Source organism: Panicum virgatum, chromosome 9K (genome assembly GCF_016808335.1).
Source record: "Panicum virgatum strain AP13 chromosome 9K, P.virgatum_v5, whole genome shotgun sequence".
In the NCBI taxonomy this organism is placed as follows: domain Eukaryota; kingdom Viridiplantae; phylum Streptophyta; class Magnoliopsida; order Poales; family Poaceae; genus Panicum; species Panicum virgatum.
The window spans coordinates 68,616,208-68,637,635 of record NC_053144.1 but is presented as its reverse complement, the minus strand read 5'-3'; the positions used below and the strand labels follow the sequence as shown (position 1 = coordinate 68,637,635).

At 46.5% G+C, this 21,428-nt stretch overlaps 5 protein-coding genes across 5 annotated transcripts; 1 reads left to right on the top strand and 4 right to left on the bottom strand.

Moving 5' to 3' along the window:
* The first annotated feature begins 9,015 nt into the window (after window positions 1–9,015).
* LOC120647403 lies at window positions 9,016–10,372 on the top strand. Its single transcript, XM_039924180.1, has 2 exons — window positions 9,016–9,793; window positions 9,893–10,372. The coding sequence occupies exons 1-2, from the start codon at window positions 9,089–9,091 to the stop codon at window positions 10,082–10,084; spliced, it is 897 nt and encodes a 298-aa protein (XP_039780114.1). The 5' UTR covers window positions 9,016–9,088; the 3' UTR covers window positions 10,085–10,372.
* Window positions 10,373–10,386: 14 nt separating this feature from the next.
* Window positions 10,387–11,743, bottom strand: LOC120647402 (glutathione S-transferase F11-like). The gene is made up of 2 exons (XM_039924179.1): window positions 11,432–11,743; window positions 10,387–11,348 (listed from the first exon to the last, which is right to left on the bottom strand). Exons 1-2 carry the CDS (start codon window positions 11,628–11,630, stop codon window positions 10,693–10,695), a joined length of 855 nt encoding a protein of 284 aa, XP_039780113.1. The 5' UTR covers window positions 11,631–11,743; the 3' UTR covers window positions 10,387–10,692.
* A 1,396-nt stretch (window positions 11,744–13,139) lies between these two features.
* Window positions 13,140–14,358, bottom strand: LOC120647401 (glutathione S-transferase F8, chloroplastic-like). Its single transcript, XM_039924178.1, has 3 exons — window positions 14,108–14,358; window positions 13,962–14,010; window positions 13,140–13,873 (listed from the first exon to the last, which is right to left on the bottom strand). Exons 1-3 carry the CDS (start codon window positions 14,261–14,263, stop codon window positions 13,398–13,400), a joined length of 681 nt encoding a protein of 226 aa, XP_039780112.1. The 5' UTR covers window positions 14,264–14,358; the 3' UTR covers window positions 13,140–13,397.
* A 2,167-nt stretch (window positions 14,359–16,525) lies between these two features.
* LOC120647399 (glutathione S-transferase F8, chloroplastic-like) lies at window positions 16,526–18,773 on the bottom strand. Its single transcript, XM_039924176.1, has 3 exons — window positions 17,450–18,773; window positions 17,315–17,363; window positions 16,526–17,215 (listed from the first exon to the last, which is right to left on the bottom strand). Exons 1-3 carry the CDS (start codon window positions 17,600–17,602, stop codon window positions 16,737–16,739), a joined length of 681 nt encoding a protein of 226 aa, XP_039780110.1. The 5' UTR covers window positions 17,603–18,773; the 3' UTR covers window positions 16,526–16,736.
* Window positions 18,774–18,917: 144 nt separating this feature from the next.
* Window positions 18,918–20,266, bottom strand: LOC120647400 (glutathione S-transferase F11-like). Its single transcript, XM_039924177.1, has 2 exons — window positions 19,964–20,266; window positions 18,918–19,626 (listed from the first exon to the last, which is right to left on the bottom strand). The coding sequence occupies exons 1-2, from the start codon at window positions 20,163–20,165 to the stop codon at window positions 19,154–19,156; spliced, it is 675 nt and encodes a 224-aa protein (XP_039780111.1). The 5' UTR covers window positions 20,166–20,266; the 3' UTR covers window positions 18,918–19,153.
* Between the last annotated feature and the right edge of the window lie 1,162 nt (window positions 20,267–21,428).

Below are 21,428 nucleotides of genomic sequence, written 5' to 3'. Positions count from 1 at the left end.
GGTGAAATTGCTTGACATATGCATTCATTATATGCTAAGGACATGATTAGTGCATATAGTCACATATAGTGATCATTCATGAAAAATAAAATATTTTTAAATGTTTTATGATGCCACTATTGCTTCTATGGTTGATATGATCTAGTGGTAACATAGGACATGTTCATGAGCTAGTAAACCCAAGTAGTTGATCTAGAAAATGAGTTTTCAAGTGTTTAACTCAACATTGTCAAGATAACCCTTTGAATGAGGTGTGAAGAAGCTTGTCATTGGTTCAAACCGAGTTGAATTATTTGGGCAAGTAGTCTAGATCAAGTCAAAGAGAAAGAAGCTCATGGAAACAATCTAGTTCAAGAATTGATTATCAATGTCAAATTCAATAAAGTGGTCCATCATGATTTTACAAGTGATACTAGATTCAACAAAAGGTATATCATTGTATCTCTACAAGTGATATACATGGTCATACAAGTAGTATTCATTCAAGTAGATCTAGTGCAATAATGTTGGTTCCACAAGTGATCCTCAACTTTAAGTGATCAATTCAAATCAAGAAAGCTATCCTCATCAAGAAGAGCTCAAGATTCAAGTAGATTGACAAAACACTTTGACATAGGGGGAGGAGCCCCACTACAAAGTATCAAGGTCAAGGATCCTACTAGTATCCTACATGTGGCATTTCAAGGTGATCTTTATGCTTCCACATGTTGTTGTTACAAGTGGTGTCAATTCCAATCAAATTGAAAGTGTCCATCAAAAATGAAGATTCAAGACTCAACCATCTACCCAAGTCCAACTCTTTGTATCAAACCACAAATGCTTCATATGATTGCCTATAAGGGGTGTTCAAGTGGTAACCCTATAAGTACAAGAGGTACAACCTCAAGTGGTAGCCATTGATCTTCACATGGCCAATTTCATGTGGTTTCGGCCTTTTTATGGTCATTGATGACAAAGGGGGAGAGAAATGAACAAAGATATACAAAGGGGGAGATGAGATGAGAGTGCAATCATGGACATGGATCAGGAGGAGCAATATTGAGGAGGATCAATATTCTTGGACAAGAGGAGCACACAAGTAGGGGGAGCAAGCTCATGAACTTGGTTGTTTGCATTTGATATGTGCATATTCATGCGCTTGCTTGCATTTTTTAAAATTTATATATGCATTGCTTGTGTGTGATGTATGCTAGTCATAGAACTTGATTGATGATTTAACAACTAGCATGCATAGATTGTAGCTAGACATTTTTTTTACAAGTGAATCAAGAGCTTTGCTAATATTGTTGATCTCATGAGGTATCTTGAGTTTTTGATGAATGTCTAGTTACTCATTGATGCTAAGGAATGAACTCCAAGGATGCAACTCAAATTGGTATCACGCTTCAAAGGTTTATCCTATATACCTTAGCATCACTTAGTAGTGATAACAATCCCACAAATTTCATATTTATGCATGTGTGTGAGTTTAAAACCAAATCTCTTGAGCACACATGTAGGGGGAGTTATCACTACCAAGTCGGATTTTTATGGTGCTTATCCAATCTTTACAAGTGGTCTTAATGGTGGATAAGAAACATAAAATCCAAACCAAGTTAGCTATTTACACATGTGTGAAGTGCTAGCTTGGAATATCCTTAATTTCCATATCTTTGTAGAGTTGTCATCAATTACCAAAAAGGGGGAGATTGAAAGGCCCTTGTTTGGTTTTGGTAATTGAGTGACAACTTATGTGGACTAATAAGTGTTTATGTTGAGATACACAGGAGATTAGTCCACACAAAGACACTAGTATGAGCAACATGTGCCATGGAGGAGAAATGGCTAAGTGTTGATGCTATGCTCATATAGTGTGATCGAGGAGCTCATTGCATATGAGACATGACATGGAGTTATGTGACCAAAGTGGAGAAGATCAAGACAAGGCTTGGCTTGATGGACCGGTTGAAATGGAGAAGGGCAAGTCAAGGCTTTGAAGCGAGGGACCGCGAGGCGGTGAAGCTTGGGCAAGATTTGGCGCCGATGGACCGAGGCAACGGTGAAAAGCGAGCAAGGTCAAGATCGATGGACCAAAGAAGTCATGTGATGATATGGAGTGGATCATATCATTTAAGAAAGATCAAGCCAAGTGTTGACTCGTAATGATGATCAAAAGGCTTGATGGAGTTTGGTGCTTGTGAGGCATCAACATTTGGGAAGATGAAATGGAATGCGCAAGGCAAAGGTATGACTTGTAGGGCATTTCATTTCACCGGTCAAAGGTTGTGTAGAGAAGTGCATGACCGGATTTAGGATAGATGGCCGTACTATCAAGAGGGGCAAACTTGTTTGCATATCGGTCATCTAGTGCCACTTGAGCGATCTAACATTGCGATGTTGCTAGGATCGAGTGGCGTGGTGAGATCAAGTGAAAATCCTTTGAAAATGATTGTGAAATGCTAACACACATGCACATGGTGTTGTTCACGTGGTGGTGTTGGCACATTTGCAAAGGAGAAAGAGTTGGAGTTGATGTTGATCAACTTTGGGAAGCAAGAAAGGTTTTTCGGTTTTCTCCGGAAATTAGGTTGTCCCTTGGATTGGAATACTGCTTTGATCCATTGTGTTTTGGATCAAGTATTCAGTTGGGTTGTGTAGCCCTCTGAATTAGCTTTCCATAGAGTCCAAGATCACCTAATTTGGACTTCGGAGCTAAGAGTTATGGCCGTTTTACCGAGGTACATTTCTGCTGGAAATAGACCTGCGGACGGTCCGCTAGACCTGCGGACGGTCCGCCCTTGAGTGGCGGACGGTCCGCCGTTATCTCGGTTGAGCTCAAACAGAACCGTTTTTGGCTCTGTGGGTGGTCCAAAATGACCTGCGGACCGTCCGGTCCATGGGGGCGGACAGTCCGCCTTTAAAAGCGGAAACGGGCGCAGAAACTTGGTTGTTCTGTCTTGGGTGCCCAAAATGACCTGCGGACCGTCCGGTCCTTGGGGGCGGACGGTCCGCCTCCTACTGAAATTTCTGGGACAGAAACACTGCGGGTTCTGTGTGTGCTAACTTTTTGAACCGCGGACAGTCCGCCCCTAGGGAGCGGACAGTCCGCCGGTAACTTCCAGATTTAGTCAGAGACGTTTGCAAATCGGTTGGCTCGAAGTTTTGAACCGCGGACAGTCCGCCCCAGGGGCGCGGACAGTCCGCGAAGGGCTCTAACGGTCGACTCTGACACATAATAATTGCAGTTCTAGCCGTTGGTTTTGAATGGCGGACGGTCCGGTTTTTGTGAGGCGGACAGTCCGCGAAAACTCTGTTTTCGTGGGATTTGAGTGTAACGGCTAGTTTTGGGCCTCCCTCTATAAATAGAGGGTGTGACCGGCCATTTGAGATGGCTTAGCACCTTGGGGACTTGGTGTCCATGTGTGAGAGTGCTTGAGAGCCCTCTACTCACTCTAACTTGATAGAAATCATCCGATCGAGTGAGAGAGCGATTCTAGTGCGATTGCTTTGAGAGATTGCATCGAGTGGCACTAGGTGATCGTGTTGCAAGCCGGTGTGCTTGTTACTCTTGGAGGTTGCCACCTCCTAGACGGCTTGGTGGCAAGAGACTCCGTTGAAGCCCGCAAGAAGTTTGTGCGGTGCTCCGGAGAAGAGTTTGTGAGGGGTATTGTGCTCACCCCGCGGGAGCCGCGAAGAGCAACTCTAGTTGAGCGAGACGTGAAGAGCAACAAGTGGTCCGGCCGGATCATGTGCTAGAGCTCGGTGTGAGCACTCCACGTGGGAGAGTGTGGCTTGAGAGTCACCACTAGCAAGAGGATCGGCGGCAACCTTGGAGCTTGTCTCAACGGGGATTAGCTTGGTGGCAACCAAGTGAACCTCGGGATAAAAATCACCGTGTCAACTTTGTCTACTCTTCTCGGTGGTTTGCATTCTCCAAATCACAAGCATTGTTTTTACATTCTTCTATATCTTGTGCTTGTGTAGTTGCTCTCTAGTGATTAGTTAGCTTGTGTAGCTTGCTAATCAACTTCTTGCTTGTGTAGCTAGAAGTAGAGATCCTAGTGTAACTAGTTAGCTTGTGTAGCTTAATTAGTTGCTCTTGTTTAGATTGTGTAGCTAAGCAAGTTGAGCACTTGGATTTGGATTGTGTATCCTTGTCCTTGAGCATCTAGTGAGCTTAGGTTTGGCTTTGTGCTTTTGCTCATTAGAATTGTTTAGGAGCTCCCCCGGTTTGTGAAGTACTAGTGCTTAGGCTTGTGTGACTTGGCATTAGAATTGTTAGGAGAGCTCTTACTAGCTTGGCACTCCATTTGCTTTGTGTAGGATCCTTTTTGGAGGTGCCTTAGAGTCATAGTTAGAGGGGTGAAGTCTTGGCTAAGCGAATAGTTTCAATTCCGCATAAGTTTCGGTTAGCCGGCGTAATTAATTTTAGAAAGGACTATTCACCCCCCCTCTAGTCCGCCATCTCGACCCTACAAGCGATTCCTTGATTCAAGCCGGCTCAAGATCAAGAGGTTCTTGATAGAGGAGTGGTTGATTCTTGGAATCCACCTCAACGTGGATTAGGAGGTGACCGGCAAGTCATCGACACCACGGGATAAATTCTTGTGTCAAGCTTGGTTACTTCTCTTGCTCACTTTGATTCTTGTTTTTACTTTGAGCAACTTACTTTACTAGAGCTTGATTTATATCTTGTCACCCTAAGTTGCAAACCCATCTAGAGATAGTAGTAGTATGATCTAGGGCTTTCCTTTGTTACTAATTAAATTTCTCTAGTGTTGTTGGCTTTAGATTTTAAACCGCCTATTCACCTCCCCTCTAGTCGGTGTTCTTGATCCTACAGCATCGACGGGATGGATGGCGGTCGGCATTTCTTCAAATGCCCACTCGCATGGGTAATACTCGGTTGTTTTATTTATTTATCTTCATTGAAACACCTTACATGAAATTTGTTTTGCAGTCTTCAGATGCTCCAGAAAACTGTGGTTTTACCAGTTGGGTCGATCCTGCACCAATTGATTCAGTTCAGGAGTTCATCGAGTACCTCCAGATAAAGATCTTTGATCTGGAGTGCAAGGTGAACCATTACGAGGAAGTGAGCGAGGGTAACAAAGACAACGAAGATGATGATACCAGCAATGCTGCCGCTTCACAGGATGAACTATGCACTATTCCTTACTGCAACTGCCCTTGTCACAAGAAGAAGGGCCCTGCCCCTCCGGCACCACCGCATGCACCACCTGCAATGGGTGGATACTGCGGAGAAGGCTCAACGCAGTTTGCTACGTGGGGGTATGGCTATTAGGACTACCTAGTGCTAGTGACATGCTGCATCGTTGTATTTGTTGTGTTTTTTTTAAATTACATAGGGCATGTTAGCTTAGTTCAGAATCTGTTTACCGTAGTTGCAACGGGTTCTGCCATGCCACTGCATGTCTGCTGTGTGTTTCATTAACGTTGTGTTATGATGTAATTCCTATGGTTTACATTGTCACGATTAGGCCGGTGCCGTGTAGTGTTCCGGGCGATGGGATGTGTCGGGGCAGTGCAATAATCACGAGTAGGTCGATGCAGTGACAGTACGACGATTAGGTTAGTGCGATAGTACGCTCGATGGGATACCAGTGAGCGTTGTGGAGCGTGGAAGTGCTGAAGTCATGAGCAGTGAGACGTCGTGTCGTTGTTTAAAGTGGGATGAGTGAGCGGTGTTGAGCGTGCGAGGGTAGAAGTCAGGAACGAGAGGTCGTGTCCGTGTTTAAAGTGGTAGCAGTGAGCGCTGCGGAGCGTGCGAATACTGAAGGTAAGAGCAGTGAGAGGTCCTGTTGTTGTTTAAAGTGCAATGAGTGCACGCTGTGGAGCGTGCGAGTGCAGAAGCATGGACGACTGTGGTGCTGTGAGAGGTAATATCTGTGTACAAAGTGCTTGGACGATGCAGGTATCCCTGCGTGTATAAAAGACCACCTTGTGGTTGCCGAGAGCATAGACTTGCAATTCAGGTTCCATTTTTTTTAATTAGCCCAAACAAACAGCTATGAGCTCCTCATTCTCCCGGGCAGCTTTCCGTCGGGAAATGGAGGCTAATTTAGGACCCTCTCCTAACGATCCCAATAGATGTATTACAGATTGCAAGGTATGGCCGAAAGATGTAGAGCCACCCGATTGCTATTGCCAAATGCGTTGTGTTCCGAACATATCTCGTGATTACGAGACTTTTGGCTAGAGGTATTGGTGTTGCAAAAATATCGAGGAAGTCCAAAAAAGAGGTGCAACATCACATGTATAGATTAATTTGTAAATATGCTTTTATTACTTTTAATAATTTTGAATCGTTTCTTGTTTGCAAAAGTACGCTGGTGATGACATGCATACTCATTGGTGTCATTTCCATGAGTGGATTCACACGTGGATCACTCGTCGTGATCAGCAATATATGGAGTGGTTGAAGAAGGTGAATGAAGATTTACGCAAATGCGAGCGTGCAAAAACAGACATGGCGGGACGTGATAAGGGTATTGCCCGTGAATGATTGATGTTGTACTGCTTCGTTTGAATAAATAATATAACATTTGTTCGAATTATCTAAGGCATGTTAGGTTTAGTCTTGGACCTCGTTACCGTAGTTTGCAACAGGTCCTGACATGCCATGTCATGTGTTGTGTGCGTTGAATTATGTGGACCACTATTTTATTTGTGTTCAATGTATGAACGATGATTGTTTTGTTTGTTTTTATTGTGTGTACTGGCCGATATATGCCCATGGAGTTGTCATCACGTCGGTCTGAAAAGTTTATTTGTAGAGCAGTGCTTCTGAAAAATCTAGTTGTAGCTCATGTTTTATGAAATGGGTACTTGTAGTAGAAAGTACACAATGCAGATTAATTAGACATTCAAATTACAAAAATAATTGCACTGGCATGTACATGGAACACGCTAACATCGTGTTCCATCTATACCTAACATGTCTTAGGGAATATGAAATTCGAACATTACATGATAGTCATCTACTGAGTGCACCGAGTATACTTCCCCTTCCTAATAGCCTCGGGCCCCGCCTCCTTCTCACGGCGGGCCCTCTCTCGCTTCCTCTCCCTATCAGCTTCACGCTCCTCCGCCTGCCGACGTTCCACATCTGCGAATCTCTTCTGGATCTCTTCTTTTATCTTTCTTTCGCTTCTCCTCCATTTTTTTCCTCTTGCAGCATTCGCTGCCACCTTTCCGCAGCCCACTCCGCTTCGCGTTCAATGTGTTCCTTAGCTTCGGTCGATTGCTCCATGTCCAGCCACTGTATGAAATCACAAAGAGGTGGTGGACTCAATTTCCAAGCCGAGTTAGAATTAACTTACTGAACTCCGAAGGCGCAAACTAGATAGGGCGAGGTGATACCTTCGATTTATCCTTGCCGTAGCGCTTTGGCGGATCGTACTCGTAGTTCTCACACATGAAGAACCTCCTGCCGAAGTCATCGCCCAAAACTTTGGACTCCATCAGCTTGCACAACGAACCGCAGAAGCACATTGGAACCTGCACTCCTTGAGGCACAGGTTCTCTAATCTTGTTCCACGGAATGTAGGTAGAACCAGAGAAAGACATGGTGGTAGTGCGGGGATGGCTAGTGACTTCGTATGAGATGGAGCGATGTTCTATTTATAGATGGAGCTATTTGGTCTATAGGCATGGTTCACGCATGTCTATCGCCGTTTCAAACGGCGATAGGTCCTCCCACATTTTTAATTATAGTGGGGTGCAGAAGAATCTGATGCAAGGTGACAGGACATCGAAATCGTAATTGAAACTCATGAATATCTCATAAAATTATATTTTCACATTCTATTAGAGTTAAATCTAATTTGTATTAATTTTTTAAAAAATATTTCCCTAGCCTCCGCTATCTCTATTATTTTCCGAAATATCTCTAAACGTAAAGAAAATAATTACAGTTCAGACAGCCTATAAAATAATTAAACAATTAATTACAGCAGTGAGAGCATATAAAATAATTAAAAAAATGTGGGAATACCTACCGCCGTTTCAAACGGCGATAGGACACTGGGCGTCTACAGTCCGGCTACAGCCGGCTATAGCCGCGCTGTAGCCGCGCTGTAGCCCGGCAGTAGCACCGTTACCGCCGGATGAAACGGTGGTATGTTTGATGGGCCGTGGGCCAAGGAACTTACCGCCGGTTCATCCGGCGGTATCTCCTTACCGCCAAACGAACCGGCGGCAGGGTGACATATTTGCAAAAAAAATATAACGACATATATTTTTGATAAATTGAAAAAAATAATATAAAAATAAAAAAAATCCTGTCTTGCTCACATCTGAGCCCATGAAGGGCTGAGAGGCCGAGGCGTGGAACGCGGGCCGAACGTACTGGAGACGCGGATAAGATTTTTGTAATAATAAAATGCTCATTTTATTAGCCTTGCACGCGTCCATGATGGATCAAGCTTCCATCTGGCCACGTTCTCATCGTTGTTTCAGCAAACCAAACATAAGGCCGTGTTTGGTTTAGGCGTGGAAAAATTTTGATGAAAACTTTTTGGTACTTTGACCACTAATTAAGGGTATTAAATAAAATCTAATTACAAAATTACTTTCACAACTATGGTACTATAGCAGTTACTCTAACTAATGAGGTCTTTGACCGTACGATTAGTGAATAATTGAGCGTGGTCACTGTAGCATCACTGTAGCTAATCAAGACGGAACTTGAGTCATTAGATTCGTCTCGAAAAGTTACACTCATCCCTGAAAAGATTTTGCAAATAGACTTCATTTAGTACTTCATGCGGACATTCGTCTTTTTGTAAAATTATGATGTGACCAAACATGGCCTAAACTACACTAAAATTCACAAGTTGTCTTTTATCAAAAAAAATCACAAGTTGTCATCCAATCACATGCGCTAACCCCTCACAAAATTCAGACAAACCAAGACTACCGACATCACATCCCACTTACAGGCGCGCACATCGCCTGGCTTCCCCTCCACTTCCGCTTCCATTTATACCAGCCACCTCGCCGGCCGGGCGGCCACCATCGCCGCGAGCAACAGCCGTCGACGCGCCCGTACATACAGCTGCAGCGCAACGACACGCCGGCACCTGCCATGGCGAGAGCAAGGGGCCTGGGCTGCCTCGCGTCGCCGCTCCGCGGCAAGGCCTCCGACGCCGCCGACTCCTCCCGCCGCCGCCACAGCAGCGCCGCGTGCATATGCTGCATCGGCCCCCACCACAAGCCGTCCGCCGCGGCTCCCGACGCCGACCTGAGCGCGGGGCTGCCGCTCACCAGCTGCTGCGGCAGCGGCGGGGACGCCGTCCGCGGCCTCGGCACGCCGCGCACCCCGAGGACGCCGTGCACGCCCACCGCCAGGCGCCTCTGCGGCGCCTGCTTTCCTTCGGCGGGAGGGCCGACTCCCGCCGCCGCGAGGACGCCGCGGACGCCGACCACGCCCACACCTCTCGGGCGGCGGCAGCAGCAGCAGGGCGCGTGCTGCGCCCGCGTCCCCGCGCAGGGCAGCGCGAAGCTGGGCAGGCGGCGCAGCTGGTTCCGCTCCGCTCGCCAGGCGGTGGCGCAGACGACGCCGCGCTTCCGGGGCGCCGGCCGCGACAGCGCCCGCGCCCGCGCCGCTGGCAGCAACGCCGTCAAGGTCTACGACGCGCGCCTCTCTGAGGCCGAGGCCGTGGCCGCGGCGGCGGCGGCGGAGGAGGAGGAGACGTGCTCCAACGACGAGTACGCGGTGCTCTGCCGGGAGGGCTTCTCCCGGGAGGACGTGGCCGCGGTCACCATCCAGGCCTACTTCAGAGGCCACCTGGTGCGTACCCACCCAACGCTTGCATTGCATTGGCTCTCCGCTCTCGACTCGATCTCGCTTCAGCTTGCTGCATCCTGATGGAATGGGATGGATTCGCAGGCGCGGCGAGCGTTGAAGGCGCTCAAGAGCCTGGTGAGGCTGCAGGCGGTGGCGCGGGGCGCGTACGTGCGGCGGCAGGCGGAGGCGGCGGTCCACTGCATGCAGGCGATGGTGCGGCTGCAGATGCGCGTGCGCGCCAGGCAGGTGCTGCCCAAGCCCAAGGACAAGGAGGGGCAGCTCTTGCAGAGCTGACGGAGCTCGATCGATCATGGTCGACAAAAAGACCGTTGGCACGAATAAGGTATAAAATGCTTGTTTGCGTGAGACATTTACCGTGGAGGATCCGGTCTTGTGATGAACTTTGCTTGGGCCTGTATCATTTTCACTTTCCTGTTTGTTTGAGTGGCAGTGCCAGTATGCGACTGTTGCATCTTGTGTCAGTGTTTTCTTATTGCTGTGATTGTTCACTCTTAATTTAAGATGCTCTTTCGACCAAAATTCTTAAGTTTTAGATCACGCTTAGATTTGAATAGCAAAAATTGGGAACTTGGAAATTTCACACGACACTGAAACTTCAAATTGATTCAAAAGGGGTGGGGGGGCTACATTTTATTACATGAAGAACAGAACACAATGCTGAGGGCCTGATCTGAGGCAATTCAGCAGAAAAGCAGAATTGGAACCCGTAGACCCCTCCACCCACGTGCACGGAACTCCAAAACACCAATGACCAGACTGCGACGAACTCGACGAATACGCCAGCATGTCGACACATACGGGGAAAAAACGACACGATTGACGGCAGAAAACATATGAAAAATCACCAGCAAGGTAATTGTTGTTGCTGATGGACGGGGCGGCTAGTAGCGCTGCTGCTGGTGGTTCTTGCTGTGCTCCTCGGCGGGCTGCTGCCGGTGCTGCTGGGCGTTGTTGGCGTCGGTGAAGGACGGCGGAGGGCGCTGCAGGCTCTTGACGTACTGCCAGGTCTCCCGGCCGGAGACGTCGGACCACCACCTGCTGACGTTCTTGCGGGACTCGAAGAGGCGGCGCGAGCGCGGGTCGGAGGCCAGGCGGTCGGCGTTGGGCAGGTGCGACAGGTCGGCGATGGTGAAGTTGTCGCCGGCGAGGTACCGGGCCTCCTCCAGCCGCTGCTCGTAGATGTCCAGCAGCTTCTCCAGGTCCTTCCTCCGCTGCTCGTACACCTTCAGCAGCTCCTCCTCCTTGTGCTGCGCGCCCGCCGCCTGCTGCGACCCGCCGGCCGGCGCGCGCTTGCCCAAGGCCACGTCCCTGCCGCTCAAGCCGTTGCTGCCGTTGTCGCTCTGCTGCTGCTTGGGCACGCCGGGCGGCAGGAGCGCCAGGCTGTAGACCATCTCGGCGCTGGGCGCGTCGAAGCTCTGCGCCTCCGTCTGCAGCCACTGCTCGATGGACGCGCGCTCCAGCGCGCCCGTGCCGATCAGGTCCGGGTTGCCCTGCTTCGCGTACTTGTGCGAGATGTGTCGCAGGATCCCCCGGGACTCTGCAATGCAACAAGATTTCTTTCCAGATCATCATCTCCAGCATGCTCGATGATTCCGATGCAATAAGCCAATGTGTGCTTACCGGAGAGGGTGAGGTTGTCGTCCTCGAAGGTGAGCGCCTCGCCATGGGGCTGCAGCTTGAGGTACTGGGGCATGCGCTTGGGCCCGCGGTAGGCGTCCACGCGGATGAGCTGGAACTCGACGTCCTTCTCGAACAGGCACATGAGCACGCGGGCGACCTCCGCCGAGGTGGGTGACCCGAACACCTTCACGCTCGCCATCTCACTCGATCGGTGCAACCGTGGAAGGGTTCAGAGCTCGGAGTCGGAGGTGAACTGGAACTGGAAGAACGAGGACAAGTGTGCGTGTGCGTGTTCGTCGAATGGATTGCGCTTGGGCGTGCTTACATAGTTGCCAAAGCGGGGAGCACAAAATGCCTTGCTTCGCAAGAGGTAAATCTAAAGATAGAAAACGAATCAAAGGGAAAAGAGAAAAGAGGTAAAGAGCAAAGCGTTTGATGCTAATTAAAGGGAAAGAGAAGGTTTATCTCTTCTGCAAGATTGTCTTGTGTGGCATAAACATGGAGGAGCCAAGCGTATGATGGCAGACACTGCATGCCAGGTTAGGGTGTTCAACTGTTCATCAAACTACTCTGAAAAGAGTGAGAATACCTCTAATCAAAGGGAATGGGAGCTGGAATTGATCAAGATCTGAAGATATAACTATTTAAGGCAGGAAAGGAAACAAGAAATAAAGAGAAGAGGTGCTAGCTTGTCTGGGGGCTTGATTTGTTCACAATTTTGCTGGTTGCTAGGGCAAACTGCAAAAGCTTCACTTTCAGTAATATTACCATATGTGGTAGTTTTAACATGCTTAAATATGCTAAGTACTACAGTTACCCGGTCGCATCAAGACAAAAATCATGAGATGAGATGCAAATAAACAGATTTCAGTTACGTAGGAATGTAGGATGAAAGCAAAAGGAAATTTGCCAGCCTCGTACATGGACCGCCATCTTTCCTAGTGTCTCTGATATCATTAAATCTTTAGTAAAGGGTTCCTTAATTCTCTTTGCATTTTTTTTTGGTTTTTGATAGATAATGCAAGAGAGAGCCAAGTACCATCTTGCTGTCAGTTATTTCCTCTTATGTTCACATGCTAGTGTTGCAGTAATTTCTGATTTCATTCAGAACTTTGGAAAACAGTTTCTTTCTTTATTGTTTACAGATTCAAACGCACTACATGACCTGATAGTAATTTTTCTTTAACAAAAATCCTTTGGCAGTGGACAGATAGAATCACCAAATAAAACACGCATAAGCTTATTGTTTAAAAATGAAATTTGGCATGACTCAGCACATTTTTATCATATTTTTTTGGAACCAATACCATGTCCTATATACAGTAGCAAGACAATGTAGCCGTACATATATTCCACTGCAATTCAGCTTGCCACCCAAAATGCAGACAGAAGAACGACTCAATAGAGAACTCCTTTGATCTGACGCCCATAAAGCGGCAGAGCCCATGTAGGCATTATGTTCAAATGTTCATAGGATTGGCGGGAAGCCGGGAAGGCAGACACGAATATTTCAATTGATGTTCTCTCCATTATTTCAAAAAATTTCTTTATGGAAATGTCGGCCACGGTGCAACAATCGTACAAGTACATGAGCACGTGGATTCAGATCACTGAAGAACACTACGAACTATGCAAAACGGCGTGTGAATCAATGGTTTGCAAGTACATGTTGTGTGCTCTTTCCAATTTGATCTCGACAAGCCAAAGCTACTGCAAACGAGCAAAAAGGCTCGGACGCATTTTTATTGAATCAACAAAAAGGAACTGACCAATACAATACCCATAAAGAAAGACATCGCGTGCATATGCAGCGAAAGGAAGACAATCAGACATTGAGACACCGTAAGGCAGGCTTCATGTTATTTTAGCCCACAGGACGTACGATGATACGACGAACTTGCTGGTGACAACCACATCACGGTATGAAGCCTGACGATCCAATCGAAGCCGCCGACCGAGCTGCCCATCACTCGAACGAGCCGGGGTGCTCCTTCTGCATCTTGACCACCTGCATCCACGAGTCGCGGCTGGAGATCTTCTCGTACCACTTGGCCACGTGCTTCTTGGCGGTGAAGAGCTTGCGGCCCCTCTCGGAGGAGTTGACGATGTAGTGCGAGCTGGGGAGGTGGGACAGGTCGGCCAGGGTGAACTCGTCGCCGGCCAGGTACTTGTGCTTGGACAGGATCTCGTCGTACACGCCCAGCATGCTCTGGAGCTTCTTCTCGTTCTCCGCGATGCGGGCCTCGTCGGGGTGCACGTCCTTGAGGTGCGGCGCGAACGCGAGCTGGAAGACGAGCTCCGAGCTCGGGGCGTCGAAGCTCTGGGCCTCGGCCTGCAGCCACTGCTCTAACGACGCCCGCTCCAGGGAGCCCGTGCCGTAGAGCGTCCTGTTGCCGTCCTCGGGGAAAGTGGTGCACAGGTAGCGGCAGATGGCCCTCGAATCTGCCATTGTTAATTTTGCATTTTGGTTACAAATTTTTACAATGCCATGCATTTGATTATTCTTGCTTAGATTCATCTTCGTTCTTACCGACAATGGTTTTATCACCATGTTTGAATGTCACCTGCCCAGTTGGATCCTGGAGGAGGGAAAATAAAGATCGAAGCGCTTAATTATTAAAATCTGAACTTGACGACTCCTGAAAGAAACTGAATGGATCGAAATGGCATACATACCCGTAGCTTGATGAACTCGGGGAGCTTGTGCGACTTCTTGAAGGTGTCGATGCGGACGAGCTCGAACTCGAGGTTCTTCTCGAAGAGGCAGGTCAGGACCCTCGCCACGTCGGTGGACGCCGGCTGTCCGAACACCTGCAGCCCTGCCGCCGCCATTGCTGGTTCCTTGCTTCCTCGGCGAGCGAGCGAGCAATGCTTTGATGATCTGCAGGTGAGGTGAGTGAGGCGCTGATGGGTGAACACGACGATTGCTTGTCAGGTATTTATGCAGACGGATAATGTGCTTGCCTTGCCGCGGAGGATTACAGGACGCCGGGGAAAAGAGAAAGCTCTCCGCCTCAAAGCTAAAGAGCGTCGTCAGGATTCTTGCTTGGAGCAACCATGCATGCTGTTTCCACTGGAAGCAAAAGACTGTGCAGAGATGATCGAGCCCATGTGTTCTGTGTTCATGATGTGATCCTTTAACAATGAGGTGAGCAATACGAAAGATCTGTGAGAGCGAGGGTTCCCAATTGAATACTTCAAAGAAGGGGTTCGTGGTGGATTTTGTACGGAATTGGCGCCAAAGATGAGGCTGGTGGCTTATGTCGGGGGTACAAGAATAACCGGGTATCTAGGGCTTTATTATTTGATCAAAGCTAGCTTCTGAATTAATCTTTTTATTAAGATAAGGGGCTGCGAATTCGATCTGATTTCGCCTAGAAACGTTTTCTTTTCAGCTAGATGCATTTCTTTGCCTGTTAGTAACAGGTAAAGTAATCGGCAGCACAAAGATAAAGATACTCCTAGATCTGATCAAGTTGCTGTAAATCTGTGATGGCAGTAACTGTACCTCGCCGATCGGTCGCTGCGTGCGACGTGCGAGAACGGCCAATAATTCCAAGATTTTGATGATGCTAACCTGTTTCGTTCTCTGTAGTGGCCTTGCGTCACTGGTCCGCTGTTGAAATTCGTTCACCGTACAAAAGCACACTGAATTTTCAGATTTGCTAAGATTTTCAGAAGCAAAATAAACAATTATAGTTCGTTTTCAAGAACTCGGCTTGGTTATCAGCAAGCTCCGGTCCTCGGGTAAATTAGATGAAGGCACACCGAAGTACCGTAACGACGCTGCGAGTTTCGTTGATTTGGACGGTTCCGATATGGGCTTTGCTACGGTACACCAAAGTGACCGTGTACCGTTGATCTAATGTCATATTACTTGTTAGGAGGTAATAGTTTTAATATTTAGTTTATATATTTTAAATTAAAAAATAGAGAATCAGAACTAACTTGCATGCAGATTAGTTGAGATCTTATATTTCTGTTTTTTTTCATGTGATGTGCCGGTCATAAACATTATATTAGTTGATGAGATCTCAAATTTGTTTAACTTTAACGTGAACAAAAGCAAACGTGAGGTGTGTGGTCACACTTTGAAAAAACATGTTCGTGACAAATAATATGTCTACGTGACAAACTTGACCAGAAAAATTTTTTACAACAATATTGTGGCAGGTGCCTATAACTTTTGTAGCATGCATGACAGCTGCACATATGTATCATGACATAATAATATAGTGGTAGGACTTTTTTTTGAGTTATCTAGTGGTAGGACTTGGTCTAACGTGACATGCCTGTAACGAATGACTTGGAAAAAAACAGAGAGATGTATGCAGCGTTAGATGCAGGCGTTTATTTTCTATAGTGTGACATAAATACATGTGCACATGTTATTGCTATGTTTGTGCGGGAGGTGCTATGTTTTCAACTATTATAGAAAAATTTTCTAAACTCCAACGAGACTAATATTTCTACAAATTTTTTCCACACACGTGCATGTATGATTTAGGTGAAAGAGCCTGCATGCATGATTAGAAAACGTTGGAGTTCCATGATTTTCGGATCTGCAATTCTGCATGCATGCATGCATGCAAGATAAATAAGCACGAATATTTTTATGTTTAAGATGGATTTAATCCTTAAAAATTTAATGGCTCAGATTTATTTGACCTCTTAGCTCCTAAGAGGTAAATGGAGTACCGTAGCATTGCCCTTCCGATATTCCACAAACATCGGGAAAAGTTAACTGATGGCCTTTAGTCATCAAGTAGACAATGTGCTTCTTTTACTTTGATACTAAGTATCTTACAAGTACGTCCGAGTTCAAAATCCTCCTTGTACTTTCGAATCATCAAAAGCACTCAAACTTGATGCTGCATTGCAGCATGCCAGCATCCAATCAAACCAAAGGGGCATCAGACTAGGCATTTGATTTATCAAAACAAAAGGAATCCCGACTGACGGAAGTTGACTTTCTACTACATTTCTCGACATCATCAGTAAAAGATTGAGCACACATCACAAGGTAAAAGATTGAGGTCCTATGTGATGATCAGTTGAATATGGGAACAACAGGCAATAATTTGCAAAACAAAATGTAGGCCAAACGGGCAATTTTATTAATCAGAGATCAGTCGACACATGGAGGTAAACGTGTTTCAAAACAAAAGATTCATACATCACAATAGGGCTTCACATTATTTTGGTTGACACGAAAACACTGATGGGAACACTGCACTGTAGAAGCCAGACTGACACAAATAATGAAGCCATTCAAGATACCTTCACTGCTCGCCAAATTAAGCCATCACTCGAATGCACCTGGCTGCTCCTTCTGCATCTTGACGACCTGCGCCCATGTCTCACGCTTCGAGATTTTGTCATACCACTTTGCCACATTCTTCTTGTTAGTGAAGAGCTTCCTTCCTCTCTCAGTATTTACGATATAATGCGAGTTTGGAAGGTGAGAAACGTCGGCCAAGGTGAATTCATCGCCAGCCAGGTATTCATTCTTCGAGAGTATTTCATCATAAACATCGAGGATCTGCTTCAGCTTATCCTCATTTTCAGCAATAACAGCATGGTCCTGACGAACACCTAGATGGCTGAGATGAGGAACGAATGCCAGCTGAAAGACTAGTGCAGAGCTGGGAGGGCCAAAGTTCTGAGCTTCTGCCTGAAGCCACTGTTCTATTGATGCCCGTTCTAGAGCCCCAGATCCATAAAGGGTCTTGTTTCCATCATTTGGAAACTGGTTACAGACGTATCGGCATATATCTCTTGAATCTGCACAAAAAAAAATGTTCATCTTTCAATGCTCTATAGGAAATGAAACCAAGAATCCTGTGTGGTCGTATAAACTGATGTGTATTCATGTATACTTACCAACGAGAGTTTTGTCACCATGCTTGAAGGTCACCTGCCCATTCGGATCCTGCAAATGACAAATGGAATAAATGTGACCTTGAACCTGCTTAAGAATTGAAACTAAACAAGCAAAAACTGATGTAAGTGTCACACCCGCAGCCTAATGAATTCAGGAAGCTTGTGATGTGTCTTAAATGTATCAATGCGGACAAGCTCAAATTCCAATTTCTTCTCAAAAAGGCAAGTCAGAACCCTGGCAACATCAGTAGATGCTGGCTGGCCAAACACTTGCAAGCCCGCTGCCATGCTTCCTTTTGATTTGCTTGATCTCTTGCTCAAGCTGTGAAATGAAATCAGGGATGATGACAACAGGTCTCACTACCAGGTATTTAAAGGAACAAAAAAGATGAAATGCTTGCCTTGCTACCTTACACCACATAAATGGTAAAGGGAAAGTGTAAAGGCAAAGGGGAAGGTATGGATTCTTGCTTGCAACAATCATTTTGTCTCTACCAGCAAACAATGCATATACCAAACAGTCATATTTATTCTAAGTTCAGACTTTCTGCAATGACGTGAAACATCCAATATATGGAACAGAAGTTTGGGAGACTGCACAATGCATAGAAGGCCTATGATCATGTGTTATGACTTATGAGAATTGGCTTCAGATAAATAAAAATAATGGTATCAAGTAACATCTGTAAAGATGACCTTGTAAGTTCTGTCAGGGTACAAGAATGAGTTTTTGGGCAAAAGCAGTGTCCCAGGAATGGAGTCGGAATCTAAATGTTAAATGGATGCAAGTTAAGAACAAAGGACATGTCTACATGTGCTTAGGCTTTAAAATAGAATAAAGACATGCCAGCATGTGCTTATGCTTAAACCAGGAATTTCAGTAGTTATAAAAATAGAGTTGATTTGTCATAACTAATGCATGTAAAAGTATGAAATGGCCTGCTGAGCTGTTTGTTTCTTCAACATGAGATTACTGATAATGGTAATACGTGGGATTGTAAATGAATGGGAAAATCCACTGAACCAAAGCAAAAGGCTGAGTTCATTCCAAGCAACATGAGTAGTCACCATCTCTCTGTCTTCAGGTTCAACTGTAGCGATAGCAGCTTACAGTATCAGTAAATTTTAAAAAAATGTTATGCGTTTCTCCAGAACCAAATTCCAATAACCATGCCTTCAATTTGTCCTGGGTCCATAACAATATAGTCCTTCAATTGCTTACATAGTTGCCGTTACCATCAGAATTTTATGGTTTTATTATCTCACCAGTGTTGTTTGCCTGAGTACATCAGGATTTACTGCAAGCCAGAAAACATAGATGTTGTTATCTTATTTGAAACACTGTCAGTTAGAGAATTCATAGATTAGAAAACAAACCAAAACATTTCCGCTCTTGCATCAGCTTGCATATGTGACACTCAACTGCAACAACACCTGAAGGTCTGGACACATGTAAACAGGTAACTAGAATAACCCACTTGAAGTTACAGAATCGGGCACCATATTTTTGGTAATTCATAGATATAGAAGATATTGATTCAGTAGTTGCATGTTAGCGAGGCGAGGGAGGATACATTTATAATCAAGCTCTTGAGTTAGTGCATTTGCAACAGAATCAGGCCATTCATTGTCTTGATTGCTAAACCATATGGATAATTGTACAAGCATGGATAAAGTCAAGGATCATAAACGAAAATTGAGTCATACATATAATCAACCATAGCACAAAGATGGATTGCAGAACATGAAATGGTACAAACCGGACCAAGTTGATGACAAAACAAGAAGAATGCAACTAATTGCCATCACAAGGTGCTCAAAGAAAAAACAAAGAAGACTCTAAGAGGGCCTTGGTGCGCTCTGCATCTCAATAACCTTCTTCCATGCAGGACGCGTCGAAACGTCATCCCACCACCTAGCCAGGTTCTTTCTCTCAGTGATCAACCCAGCCTTGTTGGTCCTGTTCACAAGGAAATCGGCATTGGGCAAGTGCACAAGGTCGGCCAGGGAGAAATCATCACCAGCAAAGTACTGGCTCTCCCCAAGCCGTTGGTCATACACATCAAGCACCTTAGTAAGCTTCACTTCATTCTGCTCAACCACGGCCATGTCAGTGGTCCTGCCCATCATTGGTGCAAATGCAAGCTGGAAGATCATTGCCAAGCTTGGTGGGTTAAAACTCTGGCTTTCAGCCTCTATCCATTGTTCAATGGCAGCCCGGCCAACCGCACCATCTTCTTTCTTGCCAAGGAGGGCCTGGTTGCCACGGTCTGCGTACTGGTCGCATATGTAACGGCAAATGGCCCTTGACTCTGCCAAAGATACAGGCATACAGCGCATAAAAACTACGACCATCTAAGTTTTTTTTTTTAATCAGTTAGGCATACTTATATGCAATTCACTGATGACAGTAATATCACAATTTTGCAAACTACGCAAGTTCTGCTTCATGAAGTAACTGGAAAGCATGCAGAATTGCGGATCTGTAAGTTTCGCATATTTATTACGAAAAGGAATCTGCAATAGTGAAAATGTGAGGTTTGGGTACAGTCCTGCGATGCCTATGCCTTCAACCATTACAAGAATATAAGCATACTAGTGGAGATGCAGCAGTAGTAGATGAAGAAATGTGAGATTGAGGTAAGGTACCAAAGACAGTGGTGAGGTGGTCCTTGAAGGCAGGAACCTGGCCGAAGGGCTGGAGCTTGAGGAAGGAAGGGGACTTGTGCTCTCCCTTGGACATGTCCACCGGCTCGATCTGGAACGGCACGTCCTTCTCCAGGAGGCAGGCCGCCACTCGCGCCACCGCCGGTGATATCACCGGCCCGTACACCGTCACAGGCGCCGCCATCGCCTCGCTGCCGTCGGAGACCTAAGCGAAGGAGCGGGTCGGTGGGATAAGGTAGTTATGCTGCCGACAGTGAAGGCGGAAGGCCTCTGTTTATGTTTGGCGGAGCTCTGCTCCTCCTATTGAGAATCACTTCAGGCCAACTGTGTGATTTGAAAATCCAAATCAACTTAAAATAGTAGCTTTTTCAGATTCACTTTCTCGTTATTGAAGAGGAAAGAGAGATCTGCAAGTAAGATATGAGATGTGTTTGAAACACAAAAATTGAAATTAATTTTAACTTTTTAGTAAGTACAAACTCCCTAATATGATCTCTACTCCCTCCATTTCAAATTATTAGTTTGAGGTTTTCTAGCTGCATAACTTTTGCTATGTATCTAGAGATATATTATATATCTAGGTAGATAATAAAGTTTATATGTCTAGAAAAGTCAAAATGGCATAGGAATTACATTCCAACAATATTAAATGTACAACGAAAAAAAGAGCGTCGGTACCCTGTAACTGGGGTACCCGCTCCTACTGTGCCAAGATTCGCGTAGTTATCCATAACTACGCCATAAGGAGTTGAGCAACCGGACCCCTGGGGTCCGACTCCATCTCACCGGACCAAAAGTCCCGAACCCGCTTCCCGCTCGGGGACGGGTCCGGTGTCACCGCGTGTCCCAGAGGTGGAAATGCTCAGCACCTGTGGCCGCGGACCCGGACCCCCGCAGGTGGGTCCGGGACCTCCACGTGCCATCAGGGCTCCCGCAGATGGGTCCGGGACCTCCACGTGTCTATCCGGACCCCGTGAGCTCTCAGCTCAGCTAGCTGCTCGGGAGGGGTCCGGAGCCGCCACGTATCACGCAGACGCGGCGGGCGCAAGCCTCCCGCTGGAAGCTCCCTCACCCACCCGCATTAAGTGCGAGTGGTTGAGGCGTGCTCTGCTGCCGCTAGGCACGGGGCAGCTTTTGTCAGTTCACACTGTGGATCGCCAGTTATCGAGGCGGCTCGTCAGTTACCAAGGCAAGAATTAAAAACTCAGCGCCGCACGCATGGGCGACAAGTCATGATGACCAGCTACTGACTGGAGCAACAATGCACGCTGTTACAGTGGACTGAGTCAGTAGTTCGGCGCTTCATCATGACCTCGACGCGCGGCTGCAGAGGCTAGACTCTACTCCGACATGACAGCTCAAGACCATGCCTAGTCAGAAGATTCGTACGTTGTAAGATAATATATCGCCGGGTCCACATGTCGGGCCCCGCTCAGTGTATGTGCTC